The 21,018-nt window shown below is 44.4% G+C and overlaps 1 protein-coding gene across 1 annotated transcript in view; it reads right to left on the reverse strand.

Annotated features, from left to right (window-relative positions):
* Window positions 1-323: 323 nt before the first annotated feature.
* LOC144752985 (E3 ubiquitin-protein ligase TRIM39-like) overlaps window positions 324-21,018 on the reverse strand; it is a 462,903-nt gene continuing 442,208 nt past the window's right edge. The window contains exon 6 of the mRNA XM_078640794.1: window positions 324-1,132. Within this exon, the coding sequence (XP_078496920.1) occupies window positions 621-1,132 (512 nt within the window). The 3' untranslated portion in view covers window positions 324-620. The remainder of the gene's footprint in view (window positions 1,133-21,018) is intronic.

A 21,018-nucleotide genomic window follows, 5' to 3' on the forward strand; every position in this document is an offset into this window, starting at 1 on the left:
GAATCCTATATGTGTAAATCAGTCAGTAGGAAATGTAATACAAAACAATGAGGTTTTCCGGTCTGTGATGTGCATGTACACGATCTTTGCAGCCAGCATATTAACCCTCTGTGCTACTTTATAATCAGTGAAAACTGGCATTAGACAAGACTTCCATCTCTCTGAAGGAGAAACATTAATCACCTGCATTATCTTGACATTTTTATTGTTCTGGGCACAGGGAAACAGCAGGTGCTTTTAAACACAAACATTATTTCTGAGCACAGCACCTCTCCCAGGTCAGAGAAGGTGCAGCTGCACTGGTTGCAGTGCCCTGAATAGAACAGTGCTGGAGCTCGGAACTGTGGGACATAAGTCAGTGCGACAATATGGGGACAATGATTTATAAAAAATTACTATTCACAGGGCTGCCTGTTTACTGGGAGATAGCATCTCTGTCACCATTAGAACAATCCCGATGGGGGCGCTGCAGGGACAGGGGAGACCATTATAGCTGAAATAAACATCCTAATTATTGGGCTCTCCCAATAGATGTATTTTCAAATGGAGTGGTTTATTATTGTTATCACTGCAGAAGGGGGGTTGGAGCAAGGGTTGAGGGCTGAAGAGCTCTGCAGCTCTCACACCAGCCTCAGATCCACTTTTCCATACAGATAGAAGATTGGGAAGAGCCTCTCTGTGAAGGAGGCCTGCGGGAAGGTGTAGAGAAGCTCCATGGAGTCAGCATTGTACAGGGACAGCCGCCCCCCCTCATAGTCCAGATATACCCCTAGCTTCAGGGGCGTCTCACTCGGGAAGAGATGGGTCCGAAAGAAGGTGAGAGCTTCATAGTGAGCATTACCTCCCAGCACAGCCCAGACTCCGCTCTCAGGTGACCATCTGAAGTATTCCTTCCTGTTCATAGACTCTGCTGCGACCCCCACATGCCACCAAACCCTGTCCTGCAGCAGCTGCACCTCCCAGTAATGTCTGCCTGAGGTGAACCCCTCGCTCCCAAGCACAGAGGGATACTTTGTGAATCTCTTGGGGTTGTCTGGCAGGGGCTGTGCTGTGCCTGCGCCTCTCACACGTCTCAACCCCTCTGACAGAAGGAGCTGAGGATGAGCTGTGTCAGGATCCAGAGTCACCATCACTGCAGAGAAGAGATTCACAATTAGAGACTTCATGACACAAATAAAGGCTGTAAATATTGCTTTCCATTTTTATGATTAATTTAACCACAGCTGAAAGGAGCACACTGTGCTTGAGAGCACACACTACTGCTCATAACAAAAGGGTGGGCATTCATCTAGAGCACACACTCCACTAAACAGCAGTACATAGACTGGACATTCCACTACACATTGCATTGCACCATACAGCATATTACACTACTCTAAACAAAAGAGAGAGTGAGAAGAGAAAGGAAGCCCTATCCTTCTTCCATGCCATTCAGCTGTCATTCATGTTATTTAACTGATGTCTCAGAAAAAACATGAGGTTTTTTGAAAGAGCCCTCACCCACCAACCTGGTTGGTGGCAAGCTTCATCATCGGATTCCCATCAGGTTGAAAATCGTAAGTTACGAACAAACCATCCAACATACTCATGCCTTTGTGAGTGTGCGTTCATTGCTTTTGGTTTTGTCCATAGCATCTTAGTCCTGAAGAAAACCACTGTGACTGAATCACCATGCATTATTGGCTGAAACATGTCGATCAAACACCAGGATGTGATAGACTACTAATTTCTCACTGCAAACTCACCACTGTTTTAACCCTTCTCAAGAAATCCAATACTAAAATTTATCTGACATGGGTGGATATGTAGTGTAGTTCCTATTATCCCAATAGGCTCTGCACATTGGAATAATACCTCCAATAGTATAGACCTAGACCAGACGTTAACTAGGTCCTCTACTGTCGATATTAGACTTAAAGTTTTGGGTTTGCCAGCTAGCTCAGAGTTCACTAGAAACTTTCTCGAATAGACAAGGAGGAGTTGAACCTCCCTGGATAGACAAGAAGGGATTTAGTTTCTGACAACCATAGAACATGACAACTTTGCTCTCCCCTAATCAAGAGTGTATCTCTAGAGTCGTGTGAAAACAAAAGACAACTTATTTTACTCAGTCAGTACGTGCATTCTTAGTTTCACCAGATTGTAGAGAAAAAGAAGAGACGGGCGTGTTCAATAAAAGATGTTATTTATTGATCAGTCTCTTTTCTCGTACAAGAGAAATGAATCGATATTATTGCAATACTTATGGTTAAGTAAAGTGCATACAATAAAAGCAGAAGTATGAAATAATACTGTAAAAACATTTATATGGTTTCTAAGCCATATGGTGGTTTAAAATGGATAAAATAGATACATGCATATAAACATTTGACTAATCGTACTCAACTGGTGCTTCTAACCACGCCTACCCCGGTGTACCTGACCTAAGCCTAATACGTGGGCGGGGATAGAAAGTAGCAGTCTAAGTTAAGTTTGTTTTGCCAAGTGACTGATTCAAGAATTCTCTGCAAGGGGTTATTCAGTTCCGTACCTTGAATCTAGGATGATTGAGGGATGGTATCTCTCATCTTTGGTCTCGATATTCCAGGCTGCCTGCAAGGGCTGCTCGGAAGCGCCGGAGCTGGATTTCTCGGCAGGAGAAAGGCAGCCTCTCGTTCTCAGCGCGTCAGGAAGGCGGGGCAGCTAGTGGGCTTCGCTCTCTGCTGGGCTTCGGGAAGTCTCGCTGCTCCGATCTCGTCACCACCGCGTGTGTTTGCTTAAGGCAATATCGGTAATATTTATACCTGTAAGGTGCCGAGATTGACGTAAGGATGGACATAGATACGTCAATAAGGATGTCATACGAGCTGGTCGTTAGCGCATTCTTTTACTGAAGTTCTCGGTGAAATCAAAACAATGGCCGCAGGGTTTTTCCCAGGTTGTCATAGGTTTGATTTGTTTTGAGAACTCCGTATGCCTTATCAGGGGCTGGAGGAATATTGCTTGCCTAATTAGATGGCAAGCGTTATGACCTAATCAGATAACGCGCTCCTGTGCCGTGGTCTGGCGTAATCAGATAACGGTTTCTGCATCATGGGATGGCTGCTAGTTAACTCGTTAACCAGAATAGGGTCAGGAATAGGGGGATCGATACAGAACCTATAGGAATACATCACACCCACTCCACGCTAACTATGGCCATATTTACGAATCTAGGCATAGTAAAACATACTGTAGAGTATCGTGTATACCTTACCACCCCAAAATACACATAATGCATTTTGAAATTATGTAACATACGGGGAAAAAAATAGTCATATGTACTATATGCACTCAAGCAGTAGAAGAATGCTAAAATAATCACGCATATGTATACATTATTAGTAATTGAATATTAGAATTACACATGAAATGGCTCTTAATACAGAAGAAAAGTTCGAGACCACTTCATCACAGTTCAAAATATTTATAAACATACCAGCGGGCAGCTAATGTCTATGAAGTTTCTAAAAATAGAAATTAGTTCTCTAAGAATAGTTCTTACTTTAAGCAGAAGAAAAGTGTCCCATAAAATTTAACAAAAATATTTTGGGGCTGCTAAAAAATTGCTGTCCGTGAACTGGAGGAAAAGTCGATCTTGCTACTTTATTATTAAAGTTGAAGGCCAAATTCAAGGTGTCAGGAACGCCGTGTGCTAGCTTGTTGAAGAGTCATTATTTCTGCTCTGGTGAGAACATCATATCGTTGAGACTGCTGAAAAAGCTGTCAACAGCTTCCTGTGAGAGTTCCACTAACTCGGAAAAGGATGCAACCATGCATTCATGTGCATGATTGTCTCCATTGACGTTTTGAGTAGTATTGCTGACAGAAGGTTGTACCTGATCGATGCTGCTTTCATCTTGATCTTCACTACCCCTTAATCGTAGTGGTGAAGTTTCCACCAATGCCGTCATCAGGATTAGCAGCCGTTGAGGGCAGCACAATGCATGAGCCTTTACCGGACCCAACAGTGTTTCTGCATCCATTGGCGCATCCGATTGTAGCGTCAGACAGGTGTCCAACACGCATTCTTCTCCACACAGCATGCACCTTAATACAGGTAGAACACATCTTTGTCATATCGGCCGAAATGAAAGAAACCAAGTCATGTTCAGGTCTCTAAGCCGGGTTAGTCCCAGGATTTTTGATATCCGGTCCCGGTATCCAATGGCTCGGATTGTTTCTTCCCTTGTCGCAGGTGTTTTGTCTGTGACACGGTTTGGCATAACGAAATATAAGGACTAAGAATAGGATTCCTGCAATTAGTCCCAAAATGAGGGGAACTCCTCCAAAAATCGAATGGACGAAGTCTGGAAAAATACCCAGTATGGTTTTGAATGGTGTTAATGCCATCGAAAATACTGTCTTAAATACATTTGAGACTCCACTGGTATCAGAAATATTTAAGATTTCATTCAGGATTTCTGCGAAATGTATGGGGGAATTAGTTGATAACAATGAGTGAATCTCTGCAGTCGTCCTTGCGACTAGGAGATCATACGTTTCTTTTGATGACGTGAGCCTGGTCGGCGTCTGAAGAAGCACTGTTTTCATTCTGCTTAAAGTATCAACTCGAATAGAAGTAATTTTCAAGTGAGGCCATGCCCTTGCCTCCCTGTCTGGAAAGGAGCTGGGGAACAATAAGCGTCCACAGCACATGACCTTCGCAGTTGTACTAACGAGATAAGGAACCCCGGGCAGTAGACTACAACATCTGCGATCCACAATTAGAATGTAACTCCCGTTATAGAGTCTTTTAAAGAATGGTTCTATCTCTGTTGCAGGTGTGCCTAGCTGGTGACATGAAAGGTTATTTGAGTTCCCTTCACAGGCTCCATGCAAACTAATTCCATTACACAGAAGTGTACCGCTTAGTGACATCGCACAATTATTGCCACTAAGAAACACTTTCTGTCCTTTATTACTGACACATGCATGTGAATAGGGCAAGTTCCATGTTGTCTTAATGTACCCTTTTCCCAATTTTTCGTACATGCCAGCCTGTATATATTTTTGGCAGTATTGAAACCTGAAAGTAGATATCGGAATATTAATTATCCCATGTATTATCCATTCAATGACAGGTCGTTCTGACATTGTCAATGGTAATCTCTCGAGTTTCTCAATGCTCAGGATTGTATAATCAGCACCCTTCTGTGCCATACTGATCTGTTTATCAGTAAGGTTAAAGATAGTGAATGGTGACGTTGTGTTGATTAAACGCCAAGGCACATAGCCTGAATGCAGATTTTGTAACGTCCAGCCAAGCTGTACAATAGAACGCAATTGAGACTGACCGTGTTGTAACAACAGTAAGTCTTGCGATATTATGTCGATTGCTGATGACACAATGCTGTCCAATGAAAAGATTCTGGAGGACAGAGTCATTAACCCATTGTCCACTACAGAAAGCGATTTTTCCAAATTAATACGGTCAATTTCCCGTATACTTTCTGCTGTCTCAATTTGAGTTATCTTCCAGGCCTCGTTGTAAGCTGCATATATAGAGGCTGCTATGAAGCGTTTTTGACGCTGTTTGCGTGGTCCCATAATGAAATCACGCAAGTCAGCACCATCAGTAAGTAAAGTTAGGTGTTGCTTAATTTCTGTCAGTGTGGAAGTTTTTAGCCAATGAAGGCATAGTTTGCCCACACTGTAGGTGGTGATTATCCCTGGGTGTTGTCTTTGGGAATATCTAGGGTCTGGCCTGGTCAATGTGAACCCCTGTGTTTTGTTCAGGAATCTGTCTTGACAGTTATTAGTATCTGTGGGCCAGATTAACCATTGTTTCCAATCAGGATTTGTTCTGTTTTGGTTTAATACATAGTTTATGTCTATCTCTTCATCTGCAGAGTTATTGCTGTTCATTGCTGGTTTTGGAATAGACGGTTTATTTAAGTCTTTGATTTTGGCTAATCCAAGACAGGTAGTTTGTTGAATAGTTTCATTCAAGAATATAATTTGTTCTGGGATCATGCAGGCTCTAAACAATGATTCTATACCTTGTACTTGCCATTCTTTTGTACCCCAAACACTTTTACTTCAACATTTTTGTCCCAATAATCAAAACCAAATGTATTCATTTGTTCAAAAAATGAGTCCGAATATATCAATTTCGTGTTTGTAAGCATGGTTTTTGTTCCTGTCTTATTTGACAATTTGAAATAAAATGTTTCAGCATTACTTGTATTGAACCCTGAAAAGTATGAATATTTGTCATAAAAGGTTCTTGAGCTTCCTTTTGGAGGGGTTGCACAATGTTCCCATTGATTATAATTTAAAACATTTCTAGGTTGTGCAGATTTATGTAGAAAATGGTTACCATAGTGGTTGTAGCAGTACATACTATCATAATTAGATGAACCCTGCAAGTAATCATGTTTGGTAAATTTAGCAGACATCACTAGATCAGACATCATGTTATTAATACTTTCAAAGTCCCAATCATCAGCAAATGAGTTTGGTTTTACAAAGTCACTCAACGAGATCTTGATTTGGTGTGGATATTTGAGGATCTCTATCGGACCATAAATTTCATAGCCAGTATTGTCCCATGCTACCCCACCCGGTATAGGATTGGCTTTGAAATTGACTGAAGAAAGTTCTCTTTTCTTGACGTGTGAAGACGTGTGTTGCTTGAGGATCAAGTTGATTTTCTGGCTTGCTGTGTCCATTTTAGCATATTTTCCCTCAATGAAGCGTCCCAAACATAGTATCATGTTGAGCCAAAGTATCAGGATAAATACACCAAATGACACCCAAAATTCAATCCACGGAGAAATCAGATAGGTTTCTTTCAGCTGTTTCCATATTTCCTTAGCTTTATCTTTAAAAGTTTTTGTTGATGGCTGTGTCTTTGATTCACTTAGATCTTCAGAAGAATCTTCAAAGTTGATGAAGTAGTCGGATGCCGTTCTGTCTATTGTTCCAATTGCTTCAGGATTACTGTTTCTTGCAGCTTCAGCATATTCATTTGTTACTTCATTGTAGGTTGGTGTGTCTCTACTAAATGTTTTTATTTGGGTTTTCAGAGGTGTGAGTTCCATTGCATTGTTGCATAGTCCTTGTTGTTGTTCTGTAGGCGTTTCGAATGTGATTAGCCTTTTAGTTAGCACCTCTGTACTTGTAGCAAACCTTGGTGTTCTACTACTTATCGGGAGTCCACTTGGCCTACTGTTTGTTATCGGCCACATGATTGTGGTTTTACCAGGTCGATGGATACAACTCGGTTCTCCTTTTTACCAGCAAGCAGCGGTAGTACAACTGATCTTGTCCCGTTGATGGACAAGACAGGAACTGCTTTTCTGTAAGAAGGCCCAAATTCCTTCTTTACCGCGATCTTTTCTCTGACTAGATCCCCGACTTTTGGAATCCAGACAGGTCTTGCTGGGACAGGTGGTGGTTCTTCAGTGGTTGTTGGCTGCTGTTTCAACTTTATGTTGCTCAGGTCTTTTCTTGTTTCGTTTAAGTCCTGTAAAATAGCCAAACGATCTTTGATATCAAAGCTTTTTTCTTTTACCACTGAAGTCTGACTGTCAAGATCTAAGACTAGCATCCTAGTTCCAAACAGTAATTCGTACGGACTGAATCCCCTCAGAGAATTTCTTGGCAAGTTGTTTAGACTACGTTGGACACTTATTAAATGTTTGACCCACCCAGCTCCCGAACCTAATACCTTTGCTGTTATAGATTGCTTTATGTCTTGGTTTTTTCTTTACACCGTCCCGTATCCTTCAGGAAGGAAGTGAGAAGAATCCCGCTTCGCTATGCTCATTTGGCCGTGCTTTCCCACAAGCTTGAGGGCTAAAGTGAAAACATTGGTCAAACGTAGCATGCTCCTAGCGTATATGCCATTTAGACTCGTAAATCTTGTATAACAGTCCCGACGTCAGCCGAGTGCTGGGGTCTACATTTATACGTGGAAACTAGTCTTTATTTGTTAATGGGACGCCTTATGTACACTTGTTTCACTGATTATTGTTTAGCCCTTATTGAGTGAAACGCCATGGTATTTCCCCGTTCCTCTCGCCTCTGAGATCTCTGTTGCAGCCCGGGCATTTTTTTACAAAGATGTGATGATGCAGGCTCATGCCTGGCCACCAGTACACTGATTGTAGTTCTTCCAGAGAATCTTTTAGTTTGAGGTGTCTGAGACCCTCGCCCATATGTGCGTCTGCTATTAACAAAGTTCTCCTGTCCTTGTTTGGAATTACTCTATCCCCCACTCCAGGGATTCGAGCAAAAGGAACGGAGTTCACATCGATTATGTATGTATATTTGAGTGGGTAACTGATCGGTAACGCTGAGCAGTCGCCTTTTGATGACGTTTTCACCGCCAGCATTGTTTCACCGTCAATGTATTTTACTGCACGCTTTTTTCTAGCTACGGAAGCCGATTCAGTTGCTACCGCTGTGGCTTTCTCAGCCAATGAATTCCCTGCAACGTGAACGCCATCACGCTGATGACTCAGTGAGTGTATCACGTGAGTCTTTGGTAGTTCTTTTTTTAACAGATCTATTTGTTCCCAAAGCAGTTTTTGTTTTATTGTTGCACCTGTGTCATCTTTGTAACCGTTTTGAATCCATTTCTGCAAATCGCTGTTATATGATTTGACGCAGTAATACGAATCGGACACTATGAGTGTCGGGAATTCGCGATCTGCATTATCTAGCGCCATTTTCAATGCTATTATTTCAGTCTGTTGTTCTGAATTAGTTTCTACTGAGTGTGTTTTTGTTAATAGAGGTCTTAGTATACCTCCGCGCCACACTTCTTTTGTAATCTCACATGTGGGGTTGTATGTTTGTTCCCCCCAAACGGATGGTTGAGCATGTCCGTCTGTATGTATTACACAGGCGTACTGTCGTAATGGCAGAATGTCGATTGGCAGAGGGAATATTCTTTCATATTCTAGATATTTTAGTTCCTCTAGTTCTGGATCAAAGTAGTATTTTACTTTGTCCATTGTAATGGAATTCACCCATTGTATCCATTCCGGATTCAATGCTGTTGTTGGTAAATTACACGGTGTTGTTAATGCCTCAAAGGCTGATTCTGCTGTTCTGACTGTGATGTGTCTACCGTCAGCTTTATCTTTTTCTCTAGCTATTGCGGTTTGAACTGCATGAACAATGTTTTCTTTAATGCTGAATTTCTTTTCAGCTTCTGTGTGTTTTTGAGTCCAATTGTTTTTTTTAAAATCTGGTTTTATTAGATCATAAAGGGGTTTGACCCTTTCTGCGTAATTTGCAATGTATGTTATTCCGAAATTTAGGAAGCCTAGAATTGACTGTAGGTTTTTTAGTGTTCTAGGTGCTTGGAGTACGGCACATTTCTCTAGGAAATTGTCAGCCAGGATTTTGCCTTCACTTGATAATTCATATCCTAAGAACAGGACTGTTAGATGGGCAATTCTAGATTTTTTAAAGTTGAATTTGTAACCCTCTGCTGCGAACCCAAGTATTATGGTGTTCACTCTCTTCAAGTGAGTATCCAAGTCATCATCTGTTAGGTATATGTCGTCGACATACGATAATGCTTCGTCATCATATGTTTGTAGTAACTCTGTTACCCTCGCTGAGAATACTCCTGGGCTGTTCTTGTACCCCTGGGGTAACCGACAGAATTCTTTTTGAGCGCCATTTATTGAGAACGCTGATAAGTATCCGCTCTCTGGTGCTATATTTTGACAAAAGAATCCATTAGAGATGTCTAATGTTGTTTTATATTTTTTGCGCACTATGTTATTCAATAGTGCAGCACTATGCGAGTTTTGTACAGCAAAAGTTTTGCAACACGAGTTAAGGTGTCTGTAATCCAAAACTAGACGATATGAATTGTCTGGTTTGGAGACAGGAAACAAAGGGTTGTTCATTTGTGAGGTGCAAGTTTCAATCACCCCCTGGTATTCTAGTTGATCTAGAATTTCTTTTACCTGTTTTTTAGCTTCTTGCTTGATTGGATACTGCCTTTGTGCAGTAGGTTGTGATTTTAGCTGGATTTTGTGAGGTGGAGAGTTGAGCTACTGCCCACTTTCTTGCAAGTGTATATTTTTTATGAATTGGAATATGATTTGAGAAGGCAGGCATAATTATTTCTTCGCCATGTGGGCACTCCCTGACGAACTCTGGTGGCCAATCTTTTTCAGCTAGAAGGATGTCATAGCCCTTGGAGAGATTATCCCAAAAAAGGCCCCTTATTTTCCTAGTCTTATCCCCTTCTATACGTAAAGTTATTTCATATATTTTGTGAGGTTTGCTAACTCTGGTGTCTGCAGTTTCCACCTGAATGTATTCATTCGTGTCCACTGTCTCCAGATGATTCATAAGGACTTTGCGTGCTATGCTCACTTCTGCTGCGCTGTCTAGCATTGTCTGAGCCCACTCTCCGTTTTTCAGCTGTGTCCTCAGTATTCTCGGCATTGTTGAATACTTTAATACTGGCTACCTTCTTTTTTGGAAACTGTAATTTTTTATTTGGATGAGCAGGTTCCTTGTCTTTGGACTTGACGTGCCCTTCCCTGGGTTCCGATCGTCCTCTTCTTTCCGATTTCTGTGAGGAAGTCTGAAAAGATTGAGAGGGACGTGTATCAAAATCTTGATATCTATCAGGTTTCTTTATGTTATCCCTATTTCTAAGGTTGTATTTTTTCACAGAGGGCTCCCTTTGGGGAGACTTGGGTCCTTGGTCCGGAGATCTTTCTCTCCGCCGAGGAGACCTTCCTCTGGACTGGAATCTCTTTTCTTTTGGATTGGATTGTTTGTTTCCATCCCAGTTCTTCTTTTGACTGTTTAGATTATTTTTAATAAATATTTTTTCAGGACTTTCAATTAGTTGGGGCTTTACTGGTATTCCACCCAAACTATCTCTACCTAGTTCTTCATAGGATTTTTCTATAATTCTGGCAATTTCAGCTGGTTGGTCTGCTATATCTGTCTCTTTTAACCTCTGGCGGATCGCCACATTCGCTGCTTCCCCTTTTATGTTGGCTAGTAATATTGCCGAGACCTGCTTGAAGTCTTTTAGTAATTTCATACCAAGAGTTAAAGCGGGTTCTGGACCGTATTCGTCTTGAATTTGTTTTAGCACATCTGGTATTACTGACATGGATGGAACTCCATGTGTTTTTGTGTAAATGGAAGCAAAGACTGTACCCCAAGTGTCACAGTCCTCCACGTGTGGTGCGATTCCCATTGGAAGACAGATAGTCAGAATCCTGTGTTTATCCACAGGGGTGGTGTCTGGAAACACCGCCTCTATTTGGGTGATTTTTTGTGCTAACCAGAACGGTATTTGTTCCCGTTTAGCTGGTACTTTACCTAGGCAGGACTGTATGTTCTGTGGTGTAATTTTATTTGTGTTCCCCTGATGTGGGGTCAGCTGTGGAATTTTAACTACAGGTTGGATGGTTGAAGTCCGCATGACATATTGGACTAGTTGTCTATATATTTTAATTAATTGTTTTAGTTGTACTAAAACATCTGCTGCAGACATTCTTTCGATGTCTGGATGTGGTGTGTATCCGGCTAGGACCGGCCACGTTGCTCCTGGTCTACCTAGTGGACCGAGCCTGGTGATGTGATTATTATGTTTTAGGGCGCCATTAAACAAGAGCAGATGCTCTTGGAATTTGAGTGGTACTTCCACTTCCTCGAAAGGAGTGTAGGTATCCGGAGGTTCCTCTATTTTATAACAGTGGAACTCCTTTGTTACAGCATTTGCTGCTGGAAAGTTTATCCATGAATAGAATACCTCTGTCTGCCGATATTCGTGTGCCTCAATTACGAATATGACTGTACCACCTCTTGGTGTCAGTCCATTTTCTATAAGTTTTAACGTTATAGATCTTCTTATGTTGACCGGGATGAGTATTATATCCGGGTCTGCTTCTTGCATAGTATTATCAGCTGCTATTACTTCAGCTGCTACTCTAGCTCTCTCTCTTTCATCATCACTGTCTGGCATTTTACTGTCAGGATGGTTATTCTGTTTGTTTGCAGATCAGGTTTCTTATGGAAACAAAGATGAGATGCACAATATTTTGGAACAGTGTATCCTTCAACGTTGATTGAACCAAGAACCATACATAGGAGTTCCCTCCTGCGAGGTTTGGCGGATTTTACCTCTCACCCACTCCAGACGTCTTTGGAGTATTATGGGAAAAAGGGGTCTGAGTGAAAAAGCACGACTGAGTTACTCTAAAGTCTTACATTAGTTTTATCACCTATCCAAACACGTTGGGCGCCATGTAGTGTAGTTCCTATTATCCCAATAGGCTCTGCGCATTGGAATAATACCTCCAATAGTATAGACCTAGACCAGACGTTAACTAGGTCCTCTACTGTCGATATTAGACTTGAAGTTTTGGGTTTGCCAGCTAGCTCAGAGTTCACTAGAAACTTTCTCGAATAGACAAGGAGGAGTTGAACCTCCCTGGATAGACAAGAAGGGATTTAGTTTCTGACAACCATAGAACATGACAACTTTGCTCTCCCCTAATCAAGAGTGTATCTCTAGAGTCGTGTGAAAACAAAAGACAACTTATTTTACTCAGTCAGTACGTGCATTCTTAGTTTCACCAGATTGTAGAGAAAAAGAAGAGACGGGCGTGTTCAATAAAAGATGTTATTTATTGATCAGTCTCTTTTCTCGTACAAGAGAAATGAATCGATATTATTGCAATACTTATGGTTAAGTAAAGTGCATACAATAAAAGCAGAAGTATAAAATAATACTGTAAAAACATTTATATGGTTTCTAAGCCATATGGTGGTTTAAAATGGATAAAATAGATACATGCATATAAACATTTGACTAATCGTACTCAACTGGTGCTTCTAACCACGCCTACCCCGGTGTACCTGACCTAAGCCTAATACGTGTGCGGGGATAGAAAGTAGCAGTCTAAGTTAAGTTTGTTTTGCCAAGTGACTGATTCAAGAATTCTCTGCAAGGGGTTATTCAGTTCCGTACCTCGAATCTATGATGATTGAGGGATGGTATCTCTCATCTTTGGTCTCGATATTCCAGGCTGCCTGCAAGGGCTGCTCGGAAGCGCCGGAGCTGGATTTCTCGGCAGGAGAAAGGCAGCGTCTCGTTCTCAGCGCGTCAGGAAGGCGGGGCAGCTAGTGGGCTTCGCTCTCTGCTGGGCTTCGGGAAGTCTCGCTGCTCCGATCTCGTCACCACCGCGTGTGTTTGCTTAAGGCAATATCGGTAATATTTATACCTGTAAGGTGCCGAGATTGACGTAAGGATGGACATAGATACGTCAATAAGGATGTCATACGAGCTGGTCGTTAGCGCATTCTTTTACTGAAGTTCTCGGTGAAATCAAAACAATGGCCGCAGGGTTTTTCCCAGGTTGTCATAGGTTTGATTTGTTTTGAGAACTCCGTATGCCTTATCAGGGGCTGGAGGAATATTGCTTGCCTAATTAGATGGCAAGCGTTATGACCTAATCAGATAACGCGCTCCTGTGCCGTGGTCTGGCGTAATCAGATAACGGTTTCTGCATCATGGGATGGCTGCTAGTTAACTCGTTAACCAGAATAGGGTCAGGAATAGGGGGATCGATACAGAACCTATAGGAATACATCACAGATATTCTGGAGGTAGTTTTAGAGCTCATTCATAAATTCATCACATCACAAAAAAGAAACTAGTTCTACTGTAATCAGGCATTGTGGAACACCTAAGATGCACTCTGCATCTTAGGTGGGAACATGATGATGAAGCATACCACCAACCAGGACAGTGAGTGAGGGTTCTTTCGAAAACAATAATGTTTTTTTCTGAAACGTCAGTTAAATGACATGAATGACAGCTGAATGACATGGTAGCAAGCTTTTTTTTGTTTGGCATATTACACTGCACCACACTACCACATATGAGGCACAACACACTACACCCCACTAGCACATAATAAGCATACTACACTACACCACATAACAACACAACACTTACTAACCTACACCACACTACCATATATGAGAAACACAACACTAAACCATACATGACACAAACTATACTACACCACCCTACCATATATGAGATACACTTCACTACACCATACATGACACACACTTTAGTACACCACACTACCACACATGCCGCATACTGCACTGCATCACATTACCACACATGAAGCATAACACACTACTATACATGACCACACATGACAAATACATACTGGAAGTATCTGGTGGGCTAGTTGGCCCCCAGGGACCCCCAGTATTCAAGGGGAATGTGTTCCCCCTCTGCAAACGCGCCAGGGGGAGCATTTGCAGAGTGGTGCAATAAGGGGGCGTGGCCTCCGGCCGCTATCCTGTTTTAAAAAATATTTTTGGGGGAAGAAAGGGGGCTGTGTAGCCCCCCTTCTTTTTCGAATTTGTTGGCCCTGGGGACCCTATCCCCCAGAGCTTGCCCCCAATTTTTTTATCTTTATTTAAAATATTTGGAAGGGAGTCTGCCCCGTGGACCCCATCCCCCGGGGCATAGGCCTTTTAAAAAAAAACATTTTATTAGGAGGGGGGCTACCTTGCCCCCCTCCTGTGGCCACTTATGGCCCCGGGGACCCCATCCCACGGGTCCGGCCCTTTTTTTTTTGTTTTGTTTTTTAAAGTTACTCTTGGGGAAGGTCCTCCTGGGCCATAAATAGCCCCGGGGACCCCATCCCTCAGGGCTGGCCCTCACCATTGGGGACCATGGGGGGGTCCCCAATCCTCCCATGGTCCTGCCGGCTCCCCGCCTCCTGCGGGAGCCGGCACTGCTTTTCCATAAGGGGAGCAGCTAACATGCTGCTCCCCATATGGAAAAGCAATCTGCTTTGCTTCATTGCAAACAGCAGTGTCCCGGGAATGGGCACCCTGGGACACTGCAGGAGCCGGCCCTGGGGGGGTGGCGGTCCCCAGGGCCTACACAAGGCTCCAGGAGGGGGTCTGCACGGCCCCCTCCCACATTTTTTACAAGCCCCAGAGGATGGCGGTCCCCGGGGCAGGGGGGGCCTCAGAGTCCCTCACCCATTTCAAATTAGCTCCGGGGGGTGGCGGTCCCCGGGGCTGGGGGCGCCTGAGAGCCCCCACACCCATTTCAAATTAGCCCCGGGGGGTGGCGGTCCCCAGGGCTGCGGGTGCGGCTGCGGGTGAGCCCCACCCGCATACATTAAATTGGTCCCCGGGGCTGGGGGGGGCCTCACCCATTTTCAACAAGCCCCGGGGGTGGTGTCCCCGGGGGTGGAAGGGGGGGGCCCGTGAGCCCCACACATAGATTATCTAAGAACCCTGGGGGGGTGGTGGTCCCCGGGGTAGTGTGGGGGGGATTGGGACCCCCCACACTATTTTTTTAATAATGCCCCCGGGATTTGGCCCCCCGGGATCAAATTAAAATATTTATGACAGGAGACCGCGTTTCTTTTTAATCCCACGCGCATACCCCTTTTTTGCGTTTTGCGCTGTTTGTGTTTGGTTTCTTGTGCCTCGGTTCTGATGGCTGCCAACACTTCCTGATTTTGACAGTTGTAAGCCAATTAGCATTCAGCCCGTGCACGGTAGGGTGCTTGTAGGCTGCGCTTAGTATACGTGGAATATCAGCGGATCCTCCGCGCCCATAGATAGCAGCAGCACTTTGAGACGTGCTGCTGCTAAAAGCTGTTATGAAATAAAACAATGTGAAATGCATGGATTTGTTGGCCGTCATTGAGAGGAAGCCGAGAGTGCGCGAGAAATTGCCTTTGGCAAAATGGGAAATGATTAATGGCAGCGAGGCTCTGCTGCGCTCAGAACGCACCGCCTGAGAGCGCTCGGGAGTCCAGATCTGGGTCACAGTGGATTAATATGTATATATATATATATATATATATATATGTATATATATATATATATATATACATATATATATTACCTACTGGCGGTCGCCAGTAGGTATATATAGTTAGGATTTTTTCTCTATGGGTTTTTTGAAAATTCTATGTCTAATAACTTTGGCGTTTGTGGACGGAATTGGCTGAAATTTTCAGGAAAATGGCACATTTTGTTTCTGAGCAGCCCTTTAAAATTTGGGGGGGGGTTCGTCCAGTGGGGGCCGAGAAAAAAGGGGGGTCCCAAAACGTGTTTTTAACATTGAGTTTTCCATAGGGCGGTTGGCCTCACTTTTAGCCCGAACGGCTGAATGGATTTGCACGAAACTTGGCAAAATTGTAGGGACTGGTAGCCCGATGTGCCTTTTGTAGGTCTCAATATATGTGCTCCAGTGGATTTTGAGAAATTAACGTTTAAAAAAAGATATATATCTGTAACAGCGGACCGGGCAGCGCTCTGGTTCGCGGACTTTTCGCGCAACGGAGCTTTGTGAAGCGAAGCTGATTGGTTCTCCGGCGTCTGTCAACATTCCAAACAGTCCGTAGCGGCCGCCATCTTGTCTCTCGGTAGGATCGAGAGACAAGAGGAGGTCAAAACAAAGGGGGAAATAACTATAAGGGGGCATAGTAGATCCTCGCTGACCCCCTAGGTTTGATGTGGAGGTTTTAAAAGGGCCCCGCGGGGCAAAAAAAATAAATAATAATAATAATCGAACGGCTGAATGGATTTGCACGAAACTTGGCAAAATTGTAGGGACTGGTAGCCCGATGTGCCTTTGCTAGGTCTCAATATATGTGCTTCAGTGGATTTTGAGAAATTAACGTTCAAAAAAAGATATATATCTGTAACAGCGCACCGCTTCGCGTACTTTTCGCGTTACGGAGCTTTGCGAAGCGAAGCTGATTGGCTCTCCGGTGTCTGTAAACATTCCAAACAGTACGTAGCGGCCGCCATCTTGTCTCTCGGTAGGATCGAGAGACAAGAGGAGGCCAAAGCGAAGGGGCAAATGACCATAAGGGGGCATAGTAGATCCTCGCTGACCCCCTAGGTTTGATGTGGAGGTTTTAAAAGGGCCCCGCGGGGCAAAAAAAAAAAATAATAATAATAATCGAACGGCTGAATGGATTTGCACGAAACTTGGTAAAATATTAGGGACTGGTAGCCCGATGTGCCTTTGCTATGTCTCAATATATGTGCTTCAGTGCATTTTGAGAAATTAACGTTCAAAAACAAGATATATATCTGTAACAGCGCTCCGCTTCGCGGAGATAAAATTATATCTGTATTACCTAGCTGTTGCTAACACCAGTTAGCGACGGCTAGTAGGAGATAGCGACCATCTTGGGTCCCACTTTGCATGTGAGTGATATTTATCACTAATGACATGCAAAGTGGGCATGCCAAGATGTTAGCGACTGGAAACAGTCGCTCACATCGCTATCTCCTATTATCAACTTTTGGAAATATTCGAGATAAGCGCGAATATCTCCAAAAAGTAACAGCTGCCCTGAGCAGTTCTTAGCCATGTTATCCAATGGGAGGTGGATAACATGGCTAAGAGCATTAGCTCGGTAATGCATGAATATCGCGGAGTTTTCAGCGATATTAATGCATTGCGCTCGTTTTTTATCGTATTTGCGATAAACCTTGATAATAGCAAGGTTTATCTGCGATAATTTCTGACGGTAAAAAAATCTTTGCAATGCATCGTTAGGGATAAATATCGCTTAACTTTGGTAATATGCCCCAACGTCTGTTAACGTTCGATTCGAAGGAAATCAGGAATTGTTGAAAAACATTGTGTGCGCCATCTTGTCTTTTTTCAAATGCCACACTTTTGTCGTGCACGGCAGCCATTTTAGATGCCTTGACCAGACCCACTCTGTGCACGCTGTCGATCCTTAGCATGGCTCCCCACCCTCGCAAGCATCTCACCCAGGCAGTGGTCACCCCCGCTCTCTGTCTTATGCATGGGTAATAAACCTCCCCCCATCTGCGCTGCTCTTCCCTGAGAATCACACCCTGTGCCCGCCCGACACCTCCCTTTCGCCCTATTCACTACCGCACCCTCTGACACTCCTTTTCCTCTGTGTCCGATTGTCCAGGCCGGTCCTAGGCTATCAGCTAGCCCTGCAGATGTAGTTTATGGCCACAGCTGTAAAGAATCACCCCTCTTCAAAGGAGTTATAGTAGATCAAGGCCCACACTCGATGAGATCCGTCACAGCAGAAGCGTTGCTATTATCTGAAAACCATCCTGTATTGTGATTGGGGAGGGGACCGAGCGTGAAGCGGAAGATTCCAGGGATGACTCTTTGTACATCAAAGTTTTTACAATTATGTGTCACATTAAAAATATATAGCACTCCGACAAAGTAGTAAGATTATAAAACTTTAATAATTTATAAATATATACAAGAAAACAAAAATAGTAATAACATATAAACATTTTTAGGGAAAAACAACGAAGTAGCGGTCGGCTGTGCGAATAGTCCCAACGCAGCACAACGTCCAGATTTCCGGCGTGGGGCGTCGCGGGGGGTGGGTCATCAGTAGCAAACTGTTGTGCGAATAGTTCCAAGGCAGCAGAACGCGCCGAAATCTAGATGACACGAAAGTGATGTCTAGTAAGTTGCCACCCAGCAAATAACGGCGTGGGGCGTCGCGGGGGGTGGGTCATCAGTAGCAAACTGTTGTGCGAATAGTTCCAAGGCAGCAGAACGATGGCACCAAGGTGATGTCCAGTAAGTTGCCGCACTGGTTTTGGTATCCTACAATGCTGCTCCGAATAACGGCGTGGAGCGCCCCGGGGGAGGCGGCGTGAACGGGCCTCTCCAGGTGGAGTCTCATCTGTTTTAGTGGGGCGCCCCTTTACCGTTTCAGTTGCCATTCCGTCCGCTTTTGGTCCACTGTGTCAAAATCCGCCATTCAGCTGAGTTGCGCCCACTCTTGCGGTGCAGCGATAGGCGGCTGCCACAGGACTCTCAAAATGGCGGCAGGCTCTTTCCTTTTTGGGCGTGGTCCACTGAAATGGCCCTGGGACACCTTGGAAATCGGACGCTTGTCTGCTAGGTCTTGGACCCCATTCTCGAAAGCGTCCCCTCCGCCTTGAGAATTCATCAAAAGTTTTGGGGGCCCCGACTCCTGCAGGCTTCTGGTGGGGAGCGGCTGCCATGATTGCTCGCGGAATGACCACGACGGAGCTACGAGATGGTGGTGCTCTCATGCTGACGCCAGTTTAGTCTGAAACATCCAGAAACAAGGTGGGGCTTTCATCGTTTGGGGGAAAAAAAAAGTTTTCATCCAATGAAAAGTGTTGTTTTTAGGTCATATGATCAAGCCTTCCATCATTCGGAAACCAAAAGTAAAATGAACCAATGAAAAGTTTTATAAACAAGTCACATGACCTGTTATGCGGCATAGGGTATAAAATGCGGAGAAAATACGTTGGCACGTGAGGCGGCGTCAGTAGCGGACCGATGTGCGAATAGGCCGAAGGCAATACAACGCGCCAAGATCCGGATGGCACCGAGGTGGTGTCCAGCAAGTTGCAGCACTGGTGTGGCCATCCTACAATGCTGAAAGTCGGCGTGGGGCGCCCCGTTGGCCTGTGAGTTTGCGTCAGTAGCGGACCGATGTGCGAATAGGCCGAAGGCAGCACAACGCGCCAAGATCCGGATGGCACCGAGGTGGTGTCTAGTAAGTTGTCGCACTTCTGTGGCCATCCTACAATGTTGAAAGTCGGCGTGGGGCGCCCCGTTGGCCTGTGAGATGGCGTCAGTAGCGGACCGATGTGCGAATGGGGCCAAAGGCAGCGCAACAATATTTTCTGACTGACACCACAAGGCGCTGAGATGCCAAGATCCGGATGGCACCGAGGTGATGTCTAAGTTGCGGACTGATGTGCGAATGGGGCCAAAGGCAGCGTAACAATATTTTTTGTATGGAAGATACCACTAGGCGTTGAGATGCCAAGATTCGGATGGCACTGAGGTGATGTCTAGCAAGTTGGTGTGGTCATCCTACAATGCTGAAACTCGGCGTGGGTCGCCCCATTAGCCTGTGAGATGGCGTCAGTAGCGGACCGATGTGCGAATAGGCCGAAGGCAGCACAACGCGCCAAGATCCGGATGTCACCATGGTGGTTTCATAGTTGAGAGGCACTTCATCTGCAGTGGGGCGCCGAGATCCGGATGGCACCGAGGTGATGTCTAGCAAGTTGCTGTACTGGTGTGGTCATCCTACAATGCTGAAACTCGGCGTGGGTCGCCCCATTAGCCTGTGAGATGGCGTCAGTAGCGGACCGATGTGCGAATAGGCCGAAGGCAGCACAACGCGCCAAGATCCGGATGTCACCGTGGTGGTTTCATAGTTGAGAGGCACTTCGTCTGCAGTGGGGCGCCGAGATCCGGATGGCACCGAGGTGATGTCTAGCAAGTTGCTGTACTTGTGTGGTCATCCTACAATGCTGAAACTCGGCGTGGGTCGCCCCATTAGCCTGTGAGATGGCTGTTCTTTGGATGTGGGCCTGGTCCACCAAAATGGCCCTGGGACACCTTAGAACTCGGACGCTTGATTTTTTTTTCCTTTCCTGTACATGCAAAAAAAGGTAAATGCCCGGTACGTTACACGCTTCATCTGCCACGATGAACTCTCCAGAGGAACCGAAAAAAAATATAGTTGTGGTAACTATACCATGCATCGTCATATGGAGAGGTGGCACCAATTAATTATAGTGCTGCATAAAAGAGAGATTTGGAGGAGAACCCCTGACCTGCTAGTACATTCATCAAAGAAGTGGCACTGAGAGCTTCAGAGGCAAGGGAAACGGTCCCAAATATTTAGAAGAACTTTGGAAAGATTAAAATGACATGTTTAGATTGTGGCAAATTAATTTCATGTGGACAGATGAGTGTTACTCTAATAAATACAGCATATGAACATCATCATAGTCGATGGTTGGTAGAGACATTTTGACTATATCCTGGACCTGCCCGTCCTCGCCCAAAATGGCGCCGGAATAAATGGGACTCGTAACTCCTTGTTGTGTACTGGTTGCAGAACCTTGAAATCACGAGATACGTATGCAGTTTTGAAGCACATGGCGGGCGGGGACGAGAATTGATTGAATATTTCGACATCCCTA

Source organism: Lissotriton helveticus, chromosome 5_1, assembly GCF_964261635.1.
Source record: "Lissotriton helveticus chromosome 5_1, aLisHel1.1, whole genome shotgun sequence".
NCBI classification, from domain to species: Eukaryota; Metazoa; Chordata; class Amphibia; order Caudata; family Salamandridae; genus Lissotriton; species Lissotriton helveticus.